The sequence below is a fragment of the Rhea pennata genome, chromosome 5 (genome assembly GCF_028389875.1).
Source record: "Rhea pennata isolate bPtePen1 chromosome 5, bPtePen1.pri, whole genome shotgun sequence".
NCBI lineage: Eukaryota > Metazoa > Chordata > Aves > Rheiformes > Rheidae > Rhea > Rhea pennata.
The window spans coordinates 56,381,933-56,405,428 of NC_084667.1; the positions used below are offsets into that span (position 1 = coordinate 56,381,933).

The 23,496-nt window shown below is 49.0% G+C and overlaps 1 protein-coding gene across 7 annotated transcripts in view; it reads right to left on the reverse strand.

Moving 5' to 3' along the window:
• BCL11B (BCL11 transcription factor B) overlaps positions 1 to 20,732 on the reverse strand; it is an 89,840-nt gene extending 69,108 nt beyond the window's left edge. For 3 of the 7 annotated variants that reach the window (XM_062576891.1, XM_062576890.1, XM_062576889.1), the window contains exon 1: positions 6,918 to 7,179. In XM_062576891.1, the coding sequence (XP_062432875.1) occupies positions 6,918 to 7,158 (241 nt within the window). In that variant the 5' untranslated portion in view covers positions 7,159 to 7,179. Of the gene's footprint in view, positions 1 to 6,917; positions 7,287 to 20,674 lie in introns of those variants that run through there. The other 4 variants (XM_062576888.1, XM_062576885.1, XM_062576886.1 and 1 more) reach the window with 2 other exon arrangements.
• Positions 20,733 to 23,496: the final 2,764 nt, after the last annotated feature.

Consider the following 23,496-nt stretch of genomic DNA (forward strand, 5'->3'; position numbering starts at 1 on the left):
CATTTTGATTTGGCCCTGCTGCTGAAAACATCCGGAGTCATTTCACTGAATTAAAAAGGGTAACGGCAGTGCAAATCTGACACAAATGTATAAATTCTGCTCTAACAGAGCTACTCAAGATACACATCCATCTCAGAGCAAAAAGAATCTGGCCATGTGTACTGAATGACCTTCTTAAATCTTCTCTCATCAGCCTGAAAAATGGCACTTCTGTCGAAAAGGCTTTACCTAGTATTGTCACAAGTAAAACCTAAGATGACTATAACTAAGCGAGATTAGAAGGGGGGGGGGGGAAATAATAACAACAGGGAGCTCTCTTCTTCCACTTCGGCTCCCCGCGCGCTTGCGAGCGTCCTGGGGGCAAGCGCCCGCTTGGGCGTCCCGACCGACCCAGCACCCCGCGCGGAGGCGAACGGGGAGCAGAGCGGGGCGAGCCGGACCCCTCGCGGGCAGCCGCCTCTGCCCCTCCTCCTGCGCGAGAGGGTGAGAGGAGGGAAAAAGGAAAAAAAAAAAAAAAAATCCAAAAACCGGCAGGGAGAACTGAGGGCATAACATTCCTCAACGTTTCTTTTTTAGGCTGTTTTTAAGACGCTGCGTGGCTGATTTCACACTGGACCGCGGCGGGCGCGAGCCGGGGAGCGGGGGAGCGGGCGCGCAGGGCAGGGGCCGCGGCACGCCGGCCGCCCCGGCGTAGCTGGAACCGAGGGCTGCCCGGCCGACGCTGGAGCGGCGCCACGTGGGCGTGGCGGGGCTCAAGCAAGGGGAAAAAGAAGGGTTTCGTAAGAAGCAGGTTTCTCACCTTTAGCTCTTCCCGGGATTACAGCTGGCCTTACGGGGGTGGCGGGGGGGGGGGGGGGTGTCTGCGCAGGAGACCCTGCTCCCTGGCAAACGGGGGAGGCCCCTCTGCAGCAGGGGCTGCCACGGGGCCGCCTGGCCGTGGGGACGGCGCGGCGCGGCCTGCACGGCCCCTCGCGGAGGGAAGGGATGGGAAGGATGCAGCGCTGCCACTCTGTTTTCAGTCGCGTTTCCCACCCCACCCGTGTTTCTCCCAACCCCGTCCCCACCCAGGGGCATCGCCAGCGATCAGGAGCGGAAACACATCCCTGCGGAGCGCTGCCATTCCTCCCCCCGCCAGGCACACGGAAACGCCAGGCCAGAGGCTTTGGCGTCCCGGGAGCCTCCGACAGGCCTCACCTGGCACCCGCGCGGCAGCGTGCGCCAGCAGGGCTCCGGGTGAGATCACCCGACTTGTTTTGCTCCTCGCGACCCAAGTCAGGACCTCAGCTGAGGTCTCCGGCGGCAAACGACTCGGTTCATTAAACCGCGGCAAACCGGCACACCCTGCTCTCCGAGGAGCCGAGGCCGAAACCGTCACCCCGCGCATCCCTGCCCGGTGCCCCCCCACGCCGCTCAGGTACACCAATTAGCAAAACACATTGCTGATAAAGGGATAAAGCGGCAGATTCTCATCCCCCACACGCCGGAGGAGGCCAGGTAACGCTGCTGATAGCAGGCAAAACCTGGCAGAGGCGAGAGAAGAAACAAGCCTGGAGAAGCCTCACTAAAAGGATTTCAGCTGTAACCCAGGTTTCTCAGGCTCTGTTACCACATATCTCTGGAAGCCTCTTCTTTCCTACGTAGCATTTTTCCTAGCCTCGCTTTGACAAATTAGTCCTGCTAGAAACACCGTACTGAAGAGCTGCTGGTGGCAGGATCCAGTGCCTCAGCAGGCTTGGGAAAGGGAATCACAGCCAACGCTGACTGGTTTCCAATGCCTCGTGCCAGCTCGGCGCTGCTCAGGCTACCTGCTCCCAACCCGCCTGACATCTCCGGCGATCAAGCTCAGGTTTTTCGTCTTGCATTTTCCTTCCCTTGAGTGTGAAGGCATCACGATGGCTGTCTGAGTCCTACAGTTAATATGGGCGCGCGGGTCCATAATGGTACTCTGTAAGTGAATGTCTCCAAGTAGACAGCAGTAATAATTAGCTGTCATGATTTGAAAAAAGGATAATCCATGCCATTGAGTTAACAATCACTCACACAACACACATGGATTTAACTAATCTTAATTTGGAGAAAAATAACAATTCTAAATATATCAAATAGCCTATTTCATGGCAACCTGCGGCGGTGTTTATCTCTGGCTTCCAGCACATGCGAGTTATTTAGTTTCTCTCACTGGCAGTTTTACCATTCAAAAGCCTGAAATGAACATTCATGGAGCAGGGGTTGCAGTTAAATCCCGCATCTGACAGGGAGCCTTTTTGCACGATGCACATCTAGTTCAAGTACACAATGTATGGCGCCCAGCATTGGCGGCCCGGGTGGCATGAACGAGGAATTCAAATCAACTCCCTTCCCTTTCCTAGCACTGTCTTTGCAGAAATTAACTGAGCTGTCTTAATGAATCTCTGCTACAGTTCTGGCTATCTGTCTGGGAGGGGAAGCTGCCCAGAGCACAGTAACAGGTAACTATCAGATGAACCAGTGAAGCTGGAGAAGATCTGGTCTAAGTGGTTCTTGTCCCCCGTGGAGGCTCCCTTCTCTTCCTTTTAGAGTTCCCCTGCCCCTCTGCTCTGATAGTTTAGTGACTCTTCTGCTCATTGCCTGGGCTCTGTCAATTAATCCAAAGTTAAAAACAAGCAATTCGGTATTTTTTTTTCTTTAATCTGGATTATTTCACAGAACCCTGCTAGTGAACAGACTGGTGACCAGCTAAGCCAGCAGAGCGTAGAGGATGACAGGAGATACCCACCATCAAAGGACAACAGGAGCCACCCCTCCAGGGCCACTTTCTGCCAGAACTGGTCAACTGGTCATGCCCACGATCTCATAAATATGAAAGTTAAAATTGAGTTAGAAATAGAATGGTAGTCAAACTTTCCAAAATATCTGCCACTGATAAAGCAAAAGAAGCAGTGACTGATAACTCCTAGCTAATTCACTGGCCTTACTTGATTTTGCTGTGCTACAGTCTGGTACGTTAGTTTAATACGTATGTCTCTGTATGAGAGGCAGAACTGATTTTCAGACAGGTCAGCCAATTTCGAACAAAGCTTTACAGGACAAACTGCTCCTAAGCAAGTCACGTCCTCATAGCGCAAGGTAACGTACTACCACATGCCTTGTGGACAGTGGTAACTAAATTCAAGTGGCTTGAAAAAGCTTGGATTTGCAAGTTATAAGTCAGGGAAAGATTACAGACTTCATTATCAGGAAGTCTTTAAAAGCTGATTGCAGAGATAAAGTTACCTTTGTCTCTGCTGAAATCTAGAAATGTCAGCTGGAGATCTGCACAGCGCACATGCAAATTCTTGCAGATTCCTGAGATTTACCTGCCTCCCTCTCAGCAGCACGAGTCCTGCCACCCGGTCAAGAGGGGTTCAGTGACCAGGGCAAGAGGAGTTATCAAGAAGAAAGAAAGGAAGAAGGAAAGAAGACCTCACAGTGCCAGAGCACCCTGCATCAGAGTTAATATTCTGCGAGGTGCTGCAGCCCGGCGTGCCTTGTGAAGCACCCTCAAGCCCAGAGGGAAGAAAGGTGCTATGGCAAAGCCAGGCTCAGCACTTGTCTTACCCTCACTACACTCAGCTACAGGAAACTGTAACGTTTTGCTGCTCAGTCACACAGCAAAAGGCTGCACAAATCATTTCAACCGAGTAAGAAGGTCTACAAAAATAACACAAGATCAAGGAGAGTAGCAGAAACCTATTTGAGGGCAGCAGCAGTGGCAGCATATTTCAGGGAGCCAGAGTGGCGAGTGGGTGATTTCTGGTTTCCCTCTTCAAATATAAAGACTCAATTATCTTTGAACAGCTTGCTTTACACATGAATTGACACATTTATTTTACAATAAATAACTGAAAGTTATCTATGTTTCCTTTACTGTTAATCTACACAAAGAAATAATAAACAGAGCTTGTCTACAAAAATGCAACTACTGCAGTCCTCAGAATTCAATTAAGCTAAAATAATTAATGCTTCCACCATATTAAATTACTTTATATATTTGAGCCACTGAAGTTTTTTTCTTATTCTTTAATCTTTTTCCCTTTTTATTTAATAAAAAAGTTAGTTTCAAAGTGGGGGGGAGGCTAGCTAGGAGGGGGAAAAAGAGCATGATTTGCTGTTAAAATGTAATGGTCTCCTTTAGCTGACACAGCATGTAGAGTGTTTTGTGCCTTTGATTAAAATAACATTTTAAATGCTTTGAACAAACATATCTCCCCATACTTCTAAGGGATTATTTTACATATTTCTTGGTGGAATAAAGAAATTCATTCTTCCTGTCGCAGTACAGAAAGGCTAAGAATATCTTTCGTCACATATAAAGTAAAAATACTGTAGGCTGTTGCATTATTACCAAAAAAATAAAAAAATAAAGGAAGGGGGTGGTGGGGTGGGAGAAAGCTGCCTTAGAGATTAAGTTTCCCTTTTATGAAATCGTATTTAGTCTCTTTTTTTAACAAATCTAACAACAATGCTCTACAGCCGCTCACTGGGAAATACCTTTAATGTTAAATGCAGATTCTGATTTTCTTGGCTAATGCAGAAAGCCTTTCTATTGAAATATAAATAAGGGGTTTGGTATATCCCACTAAAGCCTTTCCAGTGAATGACTTCTGTGGGTTTTTCATGGCTACCCTCCATGGCTGTAATGTGAAGCTTTTATCCTACTATTGAAAACTATCCGCTGCTATTTAAAAAAAAAAAAATGGAAGGACAGTGCACCTTTTTATCTCGGAGCTGGGCCTCTAATTGAGAAAGCATTATTACTGCACTATGTAGTGGATGTCCCTATCTCCACGCACCGCTGAGAAAATGCCAGTCAAATGATAAACCCTTTTATTTTTGTCAATTCAAAATCTTTCATACATATTTTCATTTGATATTCAGTTTAGTCTGAAAGAGCTTAGGTGCTCTGGATTGGCTTTTTAATTTTTTTTATGCCTTTTCCACATGTGAATGTCCCGTTCCCCTCTCAGTGGATTTTGGGCATAGCAAAGGCACTGATGTTGACCCACAGACCCTGGACGGCAGCCTCTGAGCTAGGTATACCCATTGAGATACTGTATTATCAACTGAACTTGGGCACAGATTAATAAGAGATGAGATCTGGACTATGGCTACAGCATAAGTCTTCAGGACCAACCTTGCTAAGCACTGGGCATCTGCAAGGGCTGAGCACCATCGGCTTGCACAGACCAACAATTGTTGAGAGTGCTCAGCACCATTCAGGATGCCTTCAGCAGACTGAAGAAGATGGTTCTCATTACTTCTGGTCCCATCAATCGGGAAGGAGGTCTAGCCCCCGAAGGCTGCTATACCCTGAAGGGGTCATATCTGCCAGGAAAAGTATTCACAATAGCCAAAGCATGAGGAAAGGATGGGGTCAGGTCTTACAGCAGGGCTGACTATAATGCTACAATGGATGCTGCCACTTCTAATGCCCCCAAAACTCCAAGCCTTCCCATGCCAAGATGGTGACTGCACCCATGAAGGACTCATAGAAGACAACAGTCTAGTCAACGGTTTGCATATGCCCTCTCCTAAGAGAGGAGATCTGGAGGATCGGAAAACTGCAGCAGTTCCAGTCCTAGATTTTCCTTTTCCTGATGGCCAAGCCCATAATAGATGGGGAGGACTGAATCAGAGACCTCCAATGGTAAAAGCAGGAAAACTCTTAAGATTCAGTTGTAACGAGAGGTTCTGCCACTACACATGTAACTTAACACAGACCTTCTGTGATCCCCTTGCAGGAACATCTCTACTACAGACAGGACCCTGGACCATCAGCTCTAATCCCATATGAAAATTCCTAGAGAAACTGGGAGACTGACAGCAGTGACGATTTGCCACTGGTTTCTGTACCGGAAGGACATAGCCCACTTGAAAAACAAAAGGCCAGGCTGAGGGGATATCCTGCTGTGTAATATAAAAAGCCCGCTCTCTAGCAGGGAGCACAGCCTTCCTTACACCCAGCATGAGCAATGCATACCACGCTGCAGAGGAGTACACGGCTGCAGAGAGAAGAAACACTCTGTGCGCCGGAAGCTGCCCCACACTGTGCGCTCTGCAGGAGCCGTTTCAGAACAGCTCACCCAGGTAGATACCATCGCCTGCCGGCCTATCAGTGAGACCACTGGGGATCTGCTGAGTAAATGTTAACTACACCATGTTACAGTTGCCTTGGAGCAACTTTAGCCTACACACCCAATTTCTCTAAGATGCTCAAGAGTTTTAGAAAAAGAAATGCCCATAACCTGCTCATCCGCCCCAGCTCTTGCTCTTGTCTCCGCTTTCAAGAGCCCCATTTGGGGTATGCATTTGAATGGAGTCTCCCACCCAGTTCCAGCAACCTGCAGAGACCCGGGATAGGTGGCACAGTCAGCAGTTCAGACAAGGCAGCTGAAACCTACTCCCAGCAGAAGGAACAAGCAAGGATTCAATGAAGCCTCACTTCAGCCCTTGGAACCAAATAATCTTCCCACTGAAGCCAATGAGTTTTTTCCATTGACTTCAGTGGGGCTGGAATCTGGCCCTTCACATTGAGTCTGAGTGTTACACAGGGTATCCACACCGGATTGAAATCAGTGTATCACCCAATTCTCCTATCCTCCTACCACAGCTACCTGCTTAAGGACATTCCTGAGATGGCTACTCTGATCCCAACCTTGTGCTTTTTCCTGTGTGTACCGCAGAGTCTTCTCTCTCAAATAGCTGTTCTGCACGTAGGTAGCTACCCTGAATTAAACATGGGGTGAGCCACCCTGCTGAGCCCTGTGTGGCCGTGAGGGTCCTCCAGACTGATAGCTCTACAAAGACCTGTGACTGAAGCCTCCGTTTCATGGCACTTTCTAGAGGGCTCTCGTTAAAAGATTACCTAGGCAGTTGATTGAGTGTAAAACATGCTGTACCTGCAATGTTCTCCTGCTTGGGGCAAATTCCTTTTGTAGGCGTGAGAAGACGGTCTTCTTCATCGGGTGTGACTTGGATCCCGATTTCCACTGGCTCTGACACTTTCCTGAGCTCGGCACGTGAGGAGGGGGGAGGGCTGCTCTTATCCATGCTCTTTTCATAGCAGGCACCACCAGTGCCATTGCACTGTTTTCTCTTGTGCTCTATAAAAACCAAGATGTCTCCCAGCGGGAAGTTCATCTGACACTGTCCACAGGTTAACAAGTCGGGGTCTGTCCCGCCTGCGGCGATGCTGATGCCACCCGGCTCTGCTATTGCCAGGCTCTCATCCTCGTCGGCGATTGCCGGTTCCACATGGTCAGCCTCTGCTTTACATGGACAAGAAGAAAGGGAGGAAAGGGACGAGGGGAGAAGAGAGAGAGATTGCTTTGAATGTTCACAGACTCTAAAGGATTCATCACAAGAGGCCCAGCCTCCCCCCAAAAGAAGCCAAGCTTGATTAGATCTTTCTTTTATTTCTCAGCTTTTCCGCTCTCCCATAATGCTTTCAATATATTTTGCAACCAAGCCTGCCTGAAACAAAATGGAAAGGCTGACCTGGCATAGCTTTCCTGACAGCTCCTTCCCACTGCTGCCAGCGCTGCAAGAATATCTGCAAAGAGCCATTTTGCAAACGTTCGAGCCCCAAGTCACTTTCTGAAGCGATTTTTCTTTTTGTATCCCACCTTGTCATTCCCACAGCATCTCCCCACCACCTGGCAAAGGCCCCATTCAGCAAGTCTTACACACCCAAACCTCTCGTTTGATTTCAGTGAGAAGGGGAAAGCAGGGGGAGAACTACCTGAGCGCTGCTGAAGCAGGATCAGGCTTCCTGCAGCATACAGAAATAGTACCACCTTGTCCCTTTATGGATATAGCAGCAAGGTTAACCAGCCACTCGTTAGCACAAGCTATGGCAAACCATTTACAAGAGTAAGGTAAGCAGAATATGGTCTAATGAGAAGTTAAGGTGTTTCGAAAGCATATATAGTGGGAGAAAGAACGGAGCATTACTTAGTATACTGGACTACTTAAATCTTCCACTCATTTGCCTGATGCCAAATACCTACACAGTTGCTATGTAGGTTATTAAAAGTTTTTGTATGAATCTTGCCCATGAACCTGACGGATTTCATGCCATTACCCCCAAAAGATTCAGAAAGCATTTCTGAGTGACCTGAATCAGTTTCTAAGAAACAAGCAACTTCTGATTTCATACTTAATCATGCACAGTGCTTCTTTTTTTTAATGGGAATTTTGTAGATAATTCTTACATTATAAAATAATTATGGATCACAATCCATTTCTGGGGCAAAATGTGTTTTTTGGTTTGTTTTCTCTTGTTCTGCTCTGTAACTGCCAAATCACACAAACCTTGGTCTTTACTCAGGCAAAATTTCCACTGACTTTTGCCTAAGGCTGTTTTGCCTCTGAAAGGACTATAGGATTTGGGCTGAACAAAACAGAGGAACTTACAGTATGTAAATCAGTGAGTGAAACCTATAATCGAATCAGGATTAAAAAAACAGTAGGGAAAATGTTGTCCGTTAGCACCAACGGTTTGCGTATGAATTTCCTGGAGAAAGCAGTACCTCGAAGAAGTGAGACTGAGCTAAACAAATGTCAAAACCCAGATCTGGGTCCTCCTCCTGGCCGAAAACAAAAGGAGTCTTGTCCCGGTCTTTAGCAAAGTGCAAAAAAGCACACAGAAAAGAGACAAGAGGTGGAAGGTGAAATATATTACCTGGCAGCAAAAAATGGTTGAGCTTTGCAAAAGAGTTCAGAAAAAGAATCGCCCCCTGTTTCCCCTTGCAGAATAAATAATTGATTAGTCTATCTACCAGCTGTGTTACCAGTTGCATCAGAGCTCCCTAACAGCAGAATACCAGGCAGCAGCACCAGCAGCAGAGGGATAAGGACTGGGAGCCCAAAGAGGTGCCCGAGCGTGAACCATCCTGCTGGAAACGAAGATGGGCACGGGAAGGCACGAGCTCTAACTCGCAACAACACAGCCTAACTCGAACACAAAGCCTAATACCCCTTCTGAAAACTATTAATTTCCTTTTTCCCCTTGATCTAAGTTTAAAGGCAGTTTGAAGACAGTCCTACATAATTAATTCACCAATTTATTTTATGAAAAGATGCCCTGCCTTAGTGCAAATGTAACCATAACCCTGTGCTGAACAGGGACTGCTGAGAAGAGAGCGGACGTCTGTGTGCCACAATGCAAAAGGTAATTATTTAGTGCTTCGCTTCCCTTTAATGATCTAGCATTGAGCAATATTGTTTATATTGAAGAGAGCTTGCACCTTTAATTACCAATTACATATACATCATTCTAGAGACAAAAGGAAAGGACTGTGAAAAGGGTCCTTTAGAAATGTGTGCACTATTTCTGGGAAGAATTCTTATTAAGGGGGAGCACAGTGTCAAAATATTAAAAACACACACACACACACATGGGGGCACGCACGCGCACATACGCACACAGGAGACGGGACAAAGAGCTGGGAAAGACAACATGAAAATAAGAACTGAACCAAGGGTCATAAGAAATAAAAGTGGCAGAGGGAGAAAATGCTTGTTACTAGTTTCACGTAGCATTCCTGTAAAGCTTTCAGATTAAAGTATGTCTCTCAAATTACAAAGGCTGAATTTTGGCATATATATAACAAACAAAAAGAAAAGCACAGATCTCAACTTCATATTATCTTTTTGATGTGAGGAGGTTTTTTTTTTTCCTTGTGATTTAAATTGTGCCTTTCAGAAAACATAGCAAAACTGCTGCATTTGATAAGGGTCCTGACCATGCGTCTGTGGAAACATGAAGGAGGCTTTAACAGCTAAACTGTTGAGAATTCTTTCTTTTCAGTTCTCCAGTTCATTTGAATATTAGTTAAATCCACATATGCCTATTCACTTACACTCTCTCACTCTCTCTTTCCAAGGACTCTGCAATGGCACTTTTTTAAAATAACATCTGGTATTCCTTCATATTTTGGCAGTCTTCACGTTACCGAAAATCAGCTTTTCGTTTTCTTGGTGCACGGAGCCCTCGTGATCGGTAGTAACTGGGTTCCAAAGTATCAAAGATTTGTTACTCAGCTCTATTTCGGATTTTAGCTTAATAAATCATCAAGCATGAGACCAGCCGTATACCCAACAATACAAAAGCTATATTACATTGCCTCATTCAGGATGTGGAAAACAGACATAGAAGAATGAAAAACAAAATACTGAATAGATCTTTAAATGCATTTTATCCATGTCAATTTGCATTTTTTTTTTACTCAGAATAATAAAAAAATAAAAAAATAAAGGGCTTCCTATTGACAACTCAATTAAGCCATTAAAAACCTACATTCAAATAACATTACAGGAGAGATTTAAAACCCACAAAGGAAAAAGAGAGAAAAGCCTGGAAGTCCAGCCCGTAACACACCGGGTCATGCCTGGTTAATACAACAGCCAAGATCTTATACTGTTTAAGGAGTCCTTTAATACCAATGGGGCAATTTAGGCCAGTCTCAATCTAAAGTTCTGACTCCACTTGTGTCTGTGGGTTTAAAATGAGTTGCTTCACATTAGTTGAATTTAACTCTGCGGTTTTATTTCTGTTTGTTGGTAGCTGGGTTTAGGGCGAGGAAGGTGTTTCCTCATGAGTATTTTTTTTTTGAAGAAGAAGAAGACGAAGAAGGAAAAAGCAAGCCATACCAAAAAAAAAAAAAAAGAGAGAGAGAGAGAGAGAGAGAGAGAGAAAGACTGGAAAACATCTCAACATCTCATCTCCCTTACGTGGGAAAAGGAAAAAAATGCAAACAAGCTATTTCCAGCCCGGACCCATGCCATGGCTCTTGCAGGTGTGCTAAGGTGTGCCCAGCACTTTCCCAGCACCCAGGGAAGCCTCCGATCGGCTCTGCATGCCTCCCTGCAGAGCACACCGAGAGCAAGGGATGAGCTTAGCAAGGGGACATCAGTGACACTGGTGTCACTCGATGGCTTCATGAAATTCATGCAGCTGGACCTGCAAAATTATTTGCCTTACCCTGAAGAGCATTACACTTGCTGGCTGGACTCTAAGCTGTATCTCAGAGCGCTCTATCTACCATGACAAAATAGGATGGACAGTTCTCTTAACTCCATAAAGGCACTGCCACAAAACCATGAGTGCTCCTGTTCCAGCATGGTGACATTGTTTCAGTGTATGTGCCCCACATGTACCATACTCATATGCCTAATATTTGAAGAAATGCACCCGCTAAGTATTTTATGCCTGTCAAATGTCTCAAAATCATACTCATTAATAGTGAAAAAGATGGTACTATGAAAAATCATTTCGAAGGCCTCAGAAGACAAACCCATAGATACTTGTTCACAGGCTTGGGTTGAGGCCGGGTCCAGGTAGTAGAAATTTCTTTTCTTGGAATTTTATTGTACTGCAGAACCAAAAGTACAAAGAAAATGAAAAGTCATCAGCCTATTCTCTTTCTTGCTTTTCCCCCTCACATGGCATCAAAGGGAGGCAGAGGAAGGGGGACGAGGGAACAGTTTGGTCCCGGGCCAAAGCGCTGCATATCGGACTTCCTCCCCGTGTTCTGTTCCTGCCGCTCGGTCACGGATTGGTAACGCGGGGGCTAAGGGGCACCACACAAGCGCCGCAGTAAAGGGGCGCCCACGGGTGCCTGGGCTGCCCCACACCTGCCAGCCCCTGCGGGTGAAGTGCTGACTAAGCCCTCCGGCCGCCTTTCTCTGGGGTGAGCTAGGGCTCTCGCGGCAGAGTGGAGCCTGCGGTCGGAGCCCCCTCACCCCGCCTTGCACCCAGCCACGGCCAGGCACTGGCACACGTACTGTGGTGTAATGAATGCAACGTCCTCTGCACGCAGCCACCGCTACCTTGAAAGCAAATCCAGACCTTGTGCAGCTCAGCCTAGTTCACAAGGGAGCACAAATAAGTGACTTGTTCTTCAGGGTGTTGCCCAAAGTAGGCTTGAAAATGATGTCCCTTCAATCAACACCCACATGTCACATTTACTGTAACATCAACATGCTTAACGGAAATAGCTCCGATCACACACTCCCTAGCTGGGTTACCAAAGAGATCGGTTTCAGGATCCGAGCTGCACAAAGACTAACATTTCTGAAAGCAGGCGATGCTGCTCCTCACCATCAAAGTTTATCAATAACCTGTTTCCAGAGGCTTTTCTGCAGCTACAAGGTGCAGAGTTTAGTTTATGTCTACAAGTTGCACTGGCATCGCATTCAGCAGCACGAGACACTGCTTGTTTGGCGTCGATTTTTAATTTTTCTGATCTAGAGTACTGCAAAACAATCGCTCATAGTTTAAGGGGGGGGAGAGAAAAGGAAAAAAAAAGGAAAAAAAAAAAAGTGCGAGGCTGCGCTGGCTGAAAGAGGAGGGCGACCTGCTCGGAGAGCCGGGAAGGGGCTCTGCGTCGCTTCTGAAGTGACTCGGGCGCGCTGCACAGAGCCGGCGCGGGAGGGGAAAGGGCAACGCGGCCGCGGGCCCGGCCAGCGCCGCCGCCGCCGCCGCTCCGTCCCCGCCGCCGCGGCCGGGGCCGGGGCCGGGGCCGGGGCCGGGGCCGGGGCGGCTCCGCCGCGCGCAGCTGGCCGCCGCCGCGCGGGGAAACGGCCCGCCGGGCTCCGGTGCGCTGGCGAACGCCGCGCCGCTGCGGGCCCGGGGGCGGCCGGCGGAGGATCCCGAGCCGCTCAGGAAGCAGTTTAACCCCCCGGCACGCACCTGAGGCACAGCAAACTCAACCGCAGCCGTAATAAAATAAAATAAAATAAAATAAATAATAATAATAATAAATAAATAAGTAAAAATCACAGAAAACGCACCACGGTTTCAGGGGAAATAAGGGGGGGGGGGGGAAGCGGCACAGCAACAACGCAGAACCCAAACAGAACAAAACCCAATAATGTCCAAGAATCGCCGTGAATCGCAAACATTTGTCAGACGCTATTTCATCGGAAAGGACGCGCCGCGTTTCAGAAGGGAGTGGCGTGTCTCCTCTTAAGTAAACTATACCTACATAAAAAAATATTTACTGCTTTTGAGAGCATAAAATGCATAGGCTCTTCTATAGACTGCAGAAGCTGTAAATCTTGCCAGATAAAATGCAATGTGATGATGTGATATAAAAGCATTCTTTGTTCCCAAGCGAATAGATTTGTTTTATTTAAAACTACATGACAAGCAAGGAGAGAAAAAAGCACTCGGTACCACAAAAGGCAAAGGAGAGGTATTTTGGTACAATCTTTTAACTGGCTTAAGGAGGAATATTTGAATCACACATTCTTACACAAAGATTTAAAGGGCATGATCAAAATTAAGCAATTAGTTTTGAATGCGTACTAAACACACAAGTCTGTTCTTTTTTTAAAATACGTTTCAGAAGAGACTGTACTTCTCAATTGCGTATAAAGCACTGTTGCTTATATACAGTTTTCTTAAGCCATTTTTTTATTTTCATTGAAGCATATTCATTGTAACATTCAGCAAATTTATGGCTTATTCCAGTGGCTTAGTAAAAGGGGTCATAAAAAAGTTAAGTAAACCAGTGTTTTTTTTTTTTTTCCTCTCCCTTAACTTTGGATTCCTTTTTTAAACTGTGCTGTCTAGTGCTTAGTTTTCGGAAAGTACCTTGGGCATATCCAGCCCAGACACAAATTATCAGCTGCTCCAGGAAAAAAATCAGAATTTCTTGCACTGAGGCAACTACACAAAAGACTTGCATACATCAAAAATACAGAACTAAGTCCCTGTGAATGTTGCAACATTAATCAAATCCCTGATCTGGTGTCACTTTTGCCAGTAAAATGATGATATTCTTCTAACCCCCTTCTGCCGGTGTGTGCCTGCAACGCATGAAGTGTGTCCCTCTGCTTTAATTTGTTTTCGAATGGCCTGCTTTAGGCATTTTTTATATATTCCTTGAGAGAAAAGGGGGGGGGGGAAGAAAGAAAGAAAGATAAAAGGAAGCTACTACTTAAGAGCTCCAACAAGGGTCTACGGTACTGAGCAGGCAGCAGCTTTTCGGGAGGGAGAGCAGTGAGCAAAATTAACTGATGCTCAGGTGCTGAACACACAACTGCCTCTGAGGCTTGCAACCGTGGGTGCAGAGGACCGGTGTGCAGCCTGCACAGATACATTTTAAGAAAGTAAATAAACACAAAAGAGGAAGGTGCTGTAGTAGGAGCAGCTGAATGAATCACACATTTATCAGCGCACGCTGTTACTGATGTCTTTTTCCTCCATCATTAAAAATATACATATATATAAAGCTATCTACATTCAATGCTGATACTTTACCAGGTGCTTTTACAGTATTCCTAACTTTAAAGCAGGCAGTGACCCCTCAGCCACAGTTTATTTTTCCTCACACTTTCTCTTGAGGCTACCAAGGCAAGACCAAAGTGGACGGACAACTGAAGTGAGCGTGGGGCACGGAGCAACCTGGAAGAAACGGCTGCACCACGGCAGAGCAACCGAAAGAAGAGAAAGCTCTGGCAGGGAAGCAGAGAAACATTTTGGGGCAGCCCATCTGCCGGGGGAGACTTTTCTAATGGGTCTCAGTCTCAGCGAGTAGGCCGGGTGGGAGGCAGAGGAGGGAGCGGGAGGAAGGGGAGCCTGTGTGCACGCAGGGTGGGCAGGGAGGAGGAGACGGCCACTGCTGCTCCTCTTAGCAAAAGTTAACAGGGAAGAGAAGCAAAGCCACAGTCGGCAAAAGTTTTGAGGTTTCGGGGGGGAGAAGGGAAGGTTTTCCCTCCCACACTGCTGGCGGAGGAGACACCGTGCTCTTCATCGCACAGGTCTGCCAAAGGAGCTGCCTGCTGTCTATATGCTCCCCACTAGCTCAATTCAAACATTAAATGAAGTAGAGAAATCATCAGATAAATTGCTGGCCCTCTCTACTCAAGAGTGAAGGGTTTTTGTACAGTCGATGACAGCCCTGATCTTTTGTCTGACCTAATTTATTTCTCTTTCAGGTTAGAATGAAGCACGCTTTCCTGTCACGGGATAACCTTCATCCACATATTGTGCCCTAAAAATAAGAATATGCTTTTACCATGTTAACAATGCCATAACTTGATGAATTTCTTGGACTGGGCGAAGTAAACATTTTCCCCTGACATCCAGTGATCAAAGCGTGCTATGTGTATGCCACGAAATTATATGTTTGGGCAAGAAAGCGTCCCACAAAAGTCCATCCACGGCGCACAAGCAGCCTGGAACGGCGAACAGCACAGGCCCGCGGAAGCAGCCTGTGAGCTATTCAACAGCAACTTCTACACGACACGTGTGATTTTGTGTTTATTCTTTAGGAAAAAAATACTTATTTTCATTTCCGACAAGTGCGGGGTTTTTGTTATAAGGACCCGAGGATCAAAGTGCAGCGAACTATTTGATATCGGGTCCCCTCAGCAGGGGTACATGTGGCTTTCTGACATGCAAGCAGGGCAAATGGTGTGTGCGTATGTCTGCTTTGTTGCTGTACACACTTTCTTCTAGAAGTTCAGCTTCCTTGCCCTGGGTTTTTATATCCACTGGAAGCAAACAAATGGATGTACACGGGCTTTTCCCCCCATGTGCAGAAACACCCTTACGTGCAGGTGCTGTTACCCCGATCGCTATCTGACAACAACAAATTGAGAATTTAAACATCATATGCTGACAATAAAAGGCATTGTTAAAAAACTAATTTTAATTAAAAACTCCTGTCTGCCGGAGTCCATTAATCAGCTGTGATTTGGCTAAAAATAGATGTGTCTCGCTTGCAGCCCCTCTCTCAGCTAGCACTATATAGATCTTCGCATGAAAATCAATACTACAACTTTACACTGAAAACATTTTACAGCAGCGTAAACTGCTGCTCAGACAGAGCTATTATTTCCTAGGGTAGAGCATCGCAGGCAGCAGGGCTGAGCCAGCCCCTGCATGAGACAGGCTATGAGCTCCCCCTAGTCGCCAACACCCGCCACTTGCAGCCGGGGGCACCGCGCAGCCTTGCGATCCACCTAAAAGCCAGCAAAGTTTATTCTGGAAAGTATTTTGTATCAACAAATAATACCGAGCGCGAAGCAATCTAGACAGGGAACGTGAGAGAGAAATAAATGTCTTATGCGAGGCATCTTGAATGGCAAAGATACGCGAGCAGCAAGCTCAGCTCGGGGAAGAGCAGCAGAAGAGGTGTCAACTTAAGGCAGTAACCGGTATCAATAATTCGTACTACTTCTACGAGTGCGCACTTCTCTAGGTCGTAATTATTGTCAAATATGCCATAGGACGACCCTTTGTTCTGCGCAGAAACATACATTTTGCACAAGACAAGGGCTCCAACCAGTCCTGTTAAACACAGCCAGGTTGTAAAATCTTTAAGACTTTTACTTCACAATATTTAAATAAGCCTGATAAAATACCGTCTGCATCTGCCGACCAGCAAAAAAATGTAAAATGATTTTTCACCTGCTATACATCTATTTAAGACACCAGTCAAATCAACCAAGAAAGATTAAACAATCTAGATCTACAATCTAATTACTTGGCATCAGTTTTTAAAAAAAAATTTTAAAGATTAGAAAACTGAAAATCTGCTAGTATTTTTTTATCTATAAGTCCAGTACAAATATATTCAAATAAAAGGCAACTTGAAAATCACTAGAACGCAGCCCTTTTTTTCCTGACCTATTTAAAGCCGACACATGTAACGTCTTTTAAAAACGTTAGGCTTTTCTATGCACAATTATGCGGATATTATGAAAAATAGAAGCCGTCTCCAAAATAACTTCCTCTCTAATTCTTTAGTAACAGCTTGCATTCTCTTTTGTACAAGAGATGATTAGTTTTTCTTTTCCGTAGGAAAAAGTGCATTAATTGCACTAAAGCTAAATGCATTTTAAGTGAAGTTCCTTGAAGCAATTTGCAAAAACTTCAACATGCAAAATTGTTGCTGTTTCTTTTTATTTTTAATATGCAAATAAAAACTGTTAAAGGAAATTATTACTCTTCCTAGGGAACCTGTTGACCAGGTACTGAAGGATTTCCTTTGGGAAACCTGGCTCTCGATCTGGAACAGTAGGATTTTACTGTCCTTTCCCTCCCAATCTTTGTTGCTGCTCTACAGAACGTTCTTGCTTTGCCGCCTTCTGCAAAACTGCTATCAGCAGGCTTTTCACATGCTCTCGCCTTTCACATTTCCTTCAAATGTAAAATGCAGAACTAGTTTTAAAACAGATTTCTCAAGTTAAAAAAAAAAAGAGGAAAAAAATTAAGATGGAAAATCATCAGTTTGAATCAAACCAAAATAATGTTTCTTTGCACAGCTCTCCAGCACAGTCTCTTTTCTACCTCATCGCACTTTTTGCTTTGTCCACCCACTTAAGGGAGCACAGCTACCAAGTTTGTTCTGTCCACCAGCACTGAAGACAGGTCCAGAGCTGCTCTTTTCTCTCCACGACCCCCCCGCCCTTTTTGTACTGCACATGCATCCATTACAGGGCTGCCTGGGTGAGCCTGGCAAGGACAAACAGGCCACTCAGTTTTGCAGTCTTAAAAGACCACTGTGCTAATGAGACACTGCAACTCCGGAGCACAACTACATTGCAGTTTCTCTGCTTTTCGTGTTTGTTTGTCTTACACTCAGGATCTAAACGTTTCTCTGAACACCAAGAGCATGAAACCTAATAAACTCCAGCTAAGCAGTGTCAGAAAACCCTTCTCTTTCTCTCACTCCCCATCTCCCTCTCCCTATCTCTTTTCTTGTCTGGCACAAACCTCCAATCCATCCTGAAATGCAACTCTCCTGACAGATGCCAAAAAGAGAGAAAGAGAAAGAGGAAAAAAAGAAAAGCCAAGCTAAACATGACATAAATGCAAGATTTCACAAAACAGTACCAATTCATCCCAGCTTTGGGGGCTTGGCTTGGGGTTGGGTTTATTTTGTTGCAAGTGTTTTGGCTTCCTATTCCATTGCAATGCTACTTTGCAAACTCCCCCTTGCAGAGGACAGCAGCTTCCCTGAGTTCCTTTTTTTTCCTCCCCCCACCCGAATTACACCTTCGTGAGGACTGCGCACCCCGCTCCTGGCCGCCTGCAGCGGGGGCCCGGCGGCTGTGCGAACATGCCTGCGCTTCCTGCGCCCCCAGCCCCAACCTCGGCACAGCGGCGGCACCCCCCCACGCAGCTCCCACCCGCCTCCCAGGGATACCTTCATTTTTTGCTGCCACTGTTCAGTATGCAGCCTGATTTCTCCGCCAAGCTTCCTCTGGATGGAGAGACAGATAGATACAAGCGGGAGGGAGGGAAGCTGCACGCTGCTCCACTCTCCATTCCTCCCCAGCCTCCCCGCTAAACCCATTGTACACGCAGCTCCTCGGCACCTTTTAATGCTCGTCCTGCCTTGTTATTTACTTCCAAGTTAAGCGATCAGAAAAGCAGATCACATTGGAAGAACAAACCTACCTGGCTGTCTTCTCCACCCCAGTTCCCCCCCCCCACAGCAACAGCAGCAAGAAATGTTTCACCCCTTTAAACAAATTCAGACGCGCGCAACAAAACAGATTTTCCACACACCCCCTTCCAACACCCCACATCTCCTTGCAACTGAGACAGGAAAGAGGTGGGAGAAACTGCACAGGGCGATTCACAGGGTTTGGGTTGCTGATGGTTTTCTTATTTAAAAAAAAAAAAAAAAAAAAAAAAAAAAAAGGAGGAAAAAAAGGAAAATAATAAGCCGCCAACAAAAAGGGAAACACATTTTCCAAACCGGATGGTTAAAAACAAAATGCAATTAACGAAGGGAGAATGGGGGGGGCAGATTCACCTTTTATGGTGATGCAAATCTGGATCCAAAATAACAATGAATTAAAAACACTCCCCCCCCCCCCGAAAGAGAGCTGAGTACCAGATGCATCTTCATTTGTGTTCCACCAGCTGATGGGCTGGAGGTGGGGCGGGGGGAGGAGGAATGGGTTAAAAAATAAAGGAGCACACAAAAAAAAATAAATAAAAAAGAAGAAGAAGAAGAAGAAAAAAAGGGGGGGGAGAGACAGAGCGAAAGAAATTGGAAATTCGGGAGTCAAAACGTCCCCCCACAACCCTCCCCTAAGAAAAGAAAAAAAAATCACAGGAGGTGGGAAATATATATATATATATATATATATATATATCGATATATATATATATCGATTCCCAAGGAAATCTTACAAACAGAAATTTATCACCGGTAACAAAGAAAGAGAGGAGCTCGCAAGCACCAAATGCTCCTGGCAGATGGCTCCTATTCTTGGCTTTCAGGGGAGGGGAGAGAAGCCTGGGGAATATTTTATTTATTTATTTAAATTCTTTAAAATCTGAACATAAATATTCGGATCCGCCGCGGCTGAGGCTCAGCCCCGGGCCGGCTCCGCGCGCGGCGCCGCCGCCCCCCGCAGCACAACAACTTGCGGAGCCCCCCGGGGGGGCCCGGCCGGCTTCCCGGCGGAGAGCGGGGCCACGCCGGCCTGCGCCCCCCCGGCCTCGCCGCGCCGAGCTGCCCCCCCTCCCCGCTCCGATGCGAAGGATTTTTCGGAGGGTAACGCGCACTCCCCCACTCCGCGCGCCCGGCGGCGGCTCCCCCCGCGGGCAGGAGCCCCCCGGGGCCGCGAGCGGCGGAGCGGGGCGCCCGGCGCGGGGAGCTGCCCCCGGCTCCGCTGCCGGCGCTCGCCCCTCTCCCGTGGCTGTAGGGGTGGGGAAGGGGGAGGAGGGGGGATGCTGGAGCTCAAGGGGGGGGCCTCCTTCCCTCCCTCCGCTTTTCTTTTTCTTTCTTTTTTGGGGGCAGTGTGTGTGTGTTTTCATTTGACAATGGGAGCGCCGGCAAAGTGCAGCCTCCGCTCCTGCCCCAGCGCCGCCGCCGCTGCCCGGCCCCCGTTTCGTGCCCATAGCCCCGTCCGCCGCCGCGGCTCTCCCCGCGCTCTCCCTGCGCCGACAGGCACCCCCAGCCCCTCCGCAGCCCCTGCCTGGCCTCTAGCCCCGTCCGACCTCCTCCACCCCCCCACACACACACCCCGCCGCCTTGGAGGAGAGAGCCCCCCCGGCGATGCACCTGGGTCGGGCAGGGCTGCAGCGCGCCCCGCGCCGGGGGCCCGGCCCCACCGCGGCCACCCCGGCCCGCTCTGCCCCGCCGCCTCCATGTGCTTCCCACCGACTTCCCGCGGCCGCTGCGCTGCCACCTCCCCCCGCCCCGGCTGTCACGCCGCGGCAACGCGCCCGGCCAACTTTTCCCACCGCTCCCCTCTGCCCCTGGAGCGGGGAGCGGCGGCGGGGCCGAGCGGCGGGGCAGCGCGGGCGGTTCGGCCCGGCGCGGCGCGGCTCGGCTCGGCTCGGCGCGCCCCGCTCCGCGCCCCGCTCCGCGCCCGCCGCGCTCCCCCGGGGCAGCGCCGCGCTCGCCCCGCCGGCAGCGCCCGCGCCGCGGCCCGCCGCCCGCCTCACCTCCGCACCGCTGCAAATTCACGGCAAACTTCGGGCTTCTCCCCCCCTCCACCCCCAGCCCATCCCCCCGAGCCGCACACCCCCCTCCCCTCTTTAATTCCCTGCTCCTCTCCCTCTCTCTGAAGTCATTTACCAGCTTTGGTTTCTCCTGGACTCCCCCCCCCCGCTTCCTCCCCTTCTCTAATTTTGCTCCTTGATTTCGGCTCGGTCTGGTTCCAAGTTCAAACTTACGTGTGATAATCTCTCTTTGTGACAAGTGCTGCGGGTTTCCCTGCTTGCGACGGGACATTGCCCTGGCATTTACACTGGCATCGCCTGGAGAGCTGCACTGGTTTGGGGAGATGTGTTGGGGGGGCGATCCTCCTCTTTTTTTTTTCCTCTTTCTTCTTCTTCTTCTTCTTTATCGACTTCTTCTTCTTTCAAAAAATAAAAGGAAAAAAAACTCCTTTCTGTTGCTGTTGTGGTGCACTAGCTGGGATCTCCTCTCAATTAAAAATCATCATCATCATCATCATCATCATCAGGAAAAAGCTTTCTCGTTCTGCTTTTTCTCTTTCAAATACTCTGTCTTTTCTCCACTGCTGCTGCCACTTGGACTTCCAAATCTCTTCTTGAACTTAGGAGGATATGCACCGCCAGTGACACTTTTCTCTTTCCCTCTTTCCAGAGTGCTTGGCAAATTGGCAAGTGCGCTTTTCCACCAGGAGGGTAAAAATAAAAATAAAAATAATCAAAAAAGAAGCAGGAATATCAAAAAAGTACTAGAATTGGGATTGCCCACACACAAAAAAATTGCCAAAAAAATGTTTTTCAGAGATTGACCCTTGCTGGGTAGATATATATATAATTTTTTTTTTGAAAAGGGGTAGCCAAAACTGTGTCTCCTCTTTCCCAGTTCAAGTGGCACTGCTTTGCCCTGGTGCTTTTGGATTGCCAGTGCTCCTGCACCACTTTGCACTCTTCCCCCCTCGCCTGGCACTGGGACTGGAAGGAAGGAAGCCCCCAGTGCAGCTGGGCTGGTGCTGGCTATTACTATTATATATTGCAATGTGAAGATGGCGGAGTCCTGGTTCTCTGGGAGCGCTCTGTCTCTCTATGGCTGGGGCTGCCTCTGTACAATGGGATAAAATTCAAGTTCAAGTGCGGACGTGACGTTTAATCTGCACTAGAGACAAAAAGACCCAGAGAGTAGGAGCACTGGGGGCGACTAGCGGTGGCTTTTTAACATTGTACCCTGCAAGAGAACAAGAAACACCACTCGCACTCACACACACACACAGACACACACACACACGCACTCACACACACACACACACGCACAAACTAAAGCACATGCATGGATCGGGCGCAGCTCCGGGCTTTGTGCAGTGCTGGTTCTCGCGGACGCTGAGTGCTAGCAGGAAAGGGGGGGATAAATCCGCATCCTCCCGCACAGCGAAACTTGCCCCGAGCGCGGCCCCGGCGCCGGCCGCGCTGGAAGCGGCTCGCGGGCCAGCGGCGCTGCGCGGCCGCGCTCCGAGCCGCGCTGCCGCCCCGGCCGGGCGCCCGCGCAGCCTGCGGAGCGCGGCCCGCCGCCGCGGCTCTCTGCTCGCTGCTCATGCCGCCTGCCGGTCCCCGCCGCCGGGCCTCGGCCCTGGGTCCCGCTCCGCCGCGCTCCGGGTCCGGCGTGAGATCCTGAGAGGTCTCGGGCTGCTCTTTCCTTTCGCCTCCGCCACAGCTCCTCGGCTGCCAGCACGTTCCCCCTGTGCTTCTTTCAAACAGTTTTACAACAACACAAATATCTGTGTGGGTTGGGGAGAGATTTTTTTTTCCCTCCTCTCTCCCTAATCCAAGCGTGCTCGTTCTGGGACACACGCACGCACCACACTCCCGAGCCGCACACGCACACACAATCCTCTTCGACCTTCTTCCCTCCCCCCCCCCCTTAAAATGCCTGGCAGTGGGGATTTTTCCTGGAGGAATTAGCCTCAGCCACGAATCGGGAGACACCGAGTTCCCAGGGACCGCATCTCAATGCACTTTTCCTCCAATTTCACACGCAGGTAAATGCCCACAACTGCGTGCGCTTCTAACTTGGGAGCTTCTTGAAAACCAACTTTTCCCCCTCTATCTCCGCTTTCCTAGCCCCATTTCCCTTGATTTTTTTTTTCTCTCTCTCCAGACAAGCAAATAGTTTCGTGCGAAGTGCTTTTCAGCACCAGCTCTGGACAGGGCGATGGAAATGGGGAGCGGGGGAGGGTTGGGGGCTTGAAGGCAGATGGAGGAGAAACCCAGGAAACCTAGCCTCCACCCGGAGCACGCTAGCAGAGCCACTCTGCATTCGTGTCATTTACTTTCTACGTTAAATGAATATTTTTGTATTAAATCGCATGAGAGCCTTAGGGGACCAGAATTCATCTCGGTGCCCTTAATCAGCTTTGAGTAGAATTTGGCTAAACAGCAACACTCTCGCCTCCTCCAGCAAATCTGCCTTTGCCTGTACACACGCACCCCGCTCACATCTCGCGTCTCGGCTCTGCCAGCCCCCACATCTCCGGAGCCGGCACTCCCAGGGCGGAGCAGCCCCCCGCGCCCTGGGCCTGCCGGTGGGGCTGGCCGGGGCGCAGGGCCGGCCCGGCGATGCCCCCCGCCGCCCCGCGCGGCCACCCGCCCCCGGCAGCACGCAGCAAACGTGTAAAAGACATGTAACAGCGCTGGCGCTTGCCCGGGTCCTTCGCCGTGTTTTTTTGCTCGGTTTTACAGGGTCCTACAAAGGAAAACGAGCGCGGTGCCAGCCGCCGCCGAGCCCCGGGCAGGGCCAGCCCGGCCGCCCGCCGCGGCCCGGCCCGGCCCGGCCCGGCCTCTGCCCGGCCCCGCGGGGCGCCTCGGCCCGGGCCGCCGCCGCGCGCGCCCACGGGGAGCCCGAGGCCGGGGCAGAGGGCCGGGCTGCCCCTGGGGTGAGCTAGGGGACGGGGGGGGGCACTTTCCGTCCTTGGGGTGCAAAGTCCGGCTCGCAGCGGCTCCGGCCGCGTCTCAGAGAGTTGCAGGAAGCTGCGCCCCTTCGGAGCGAGGCT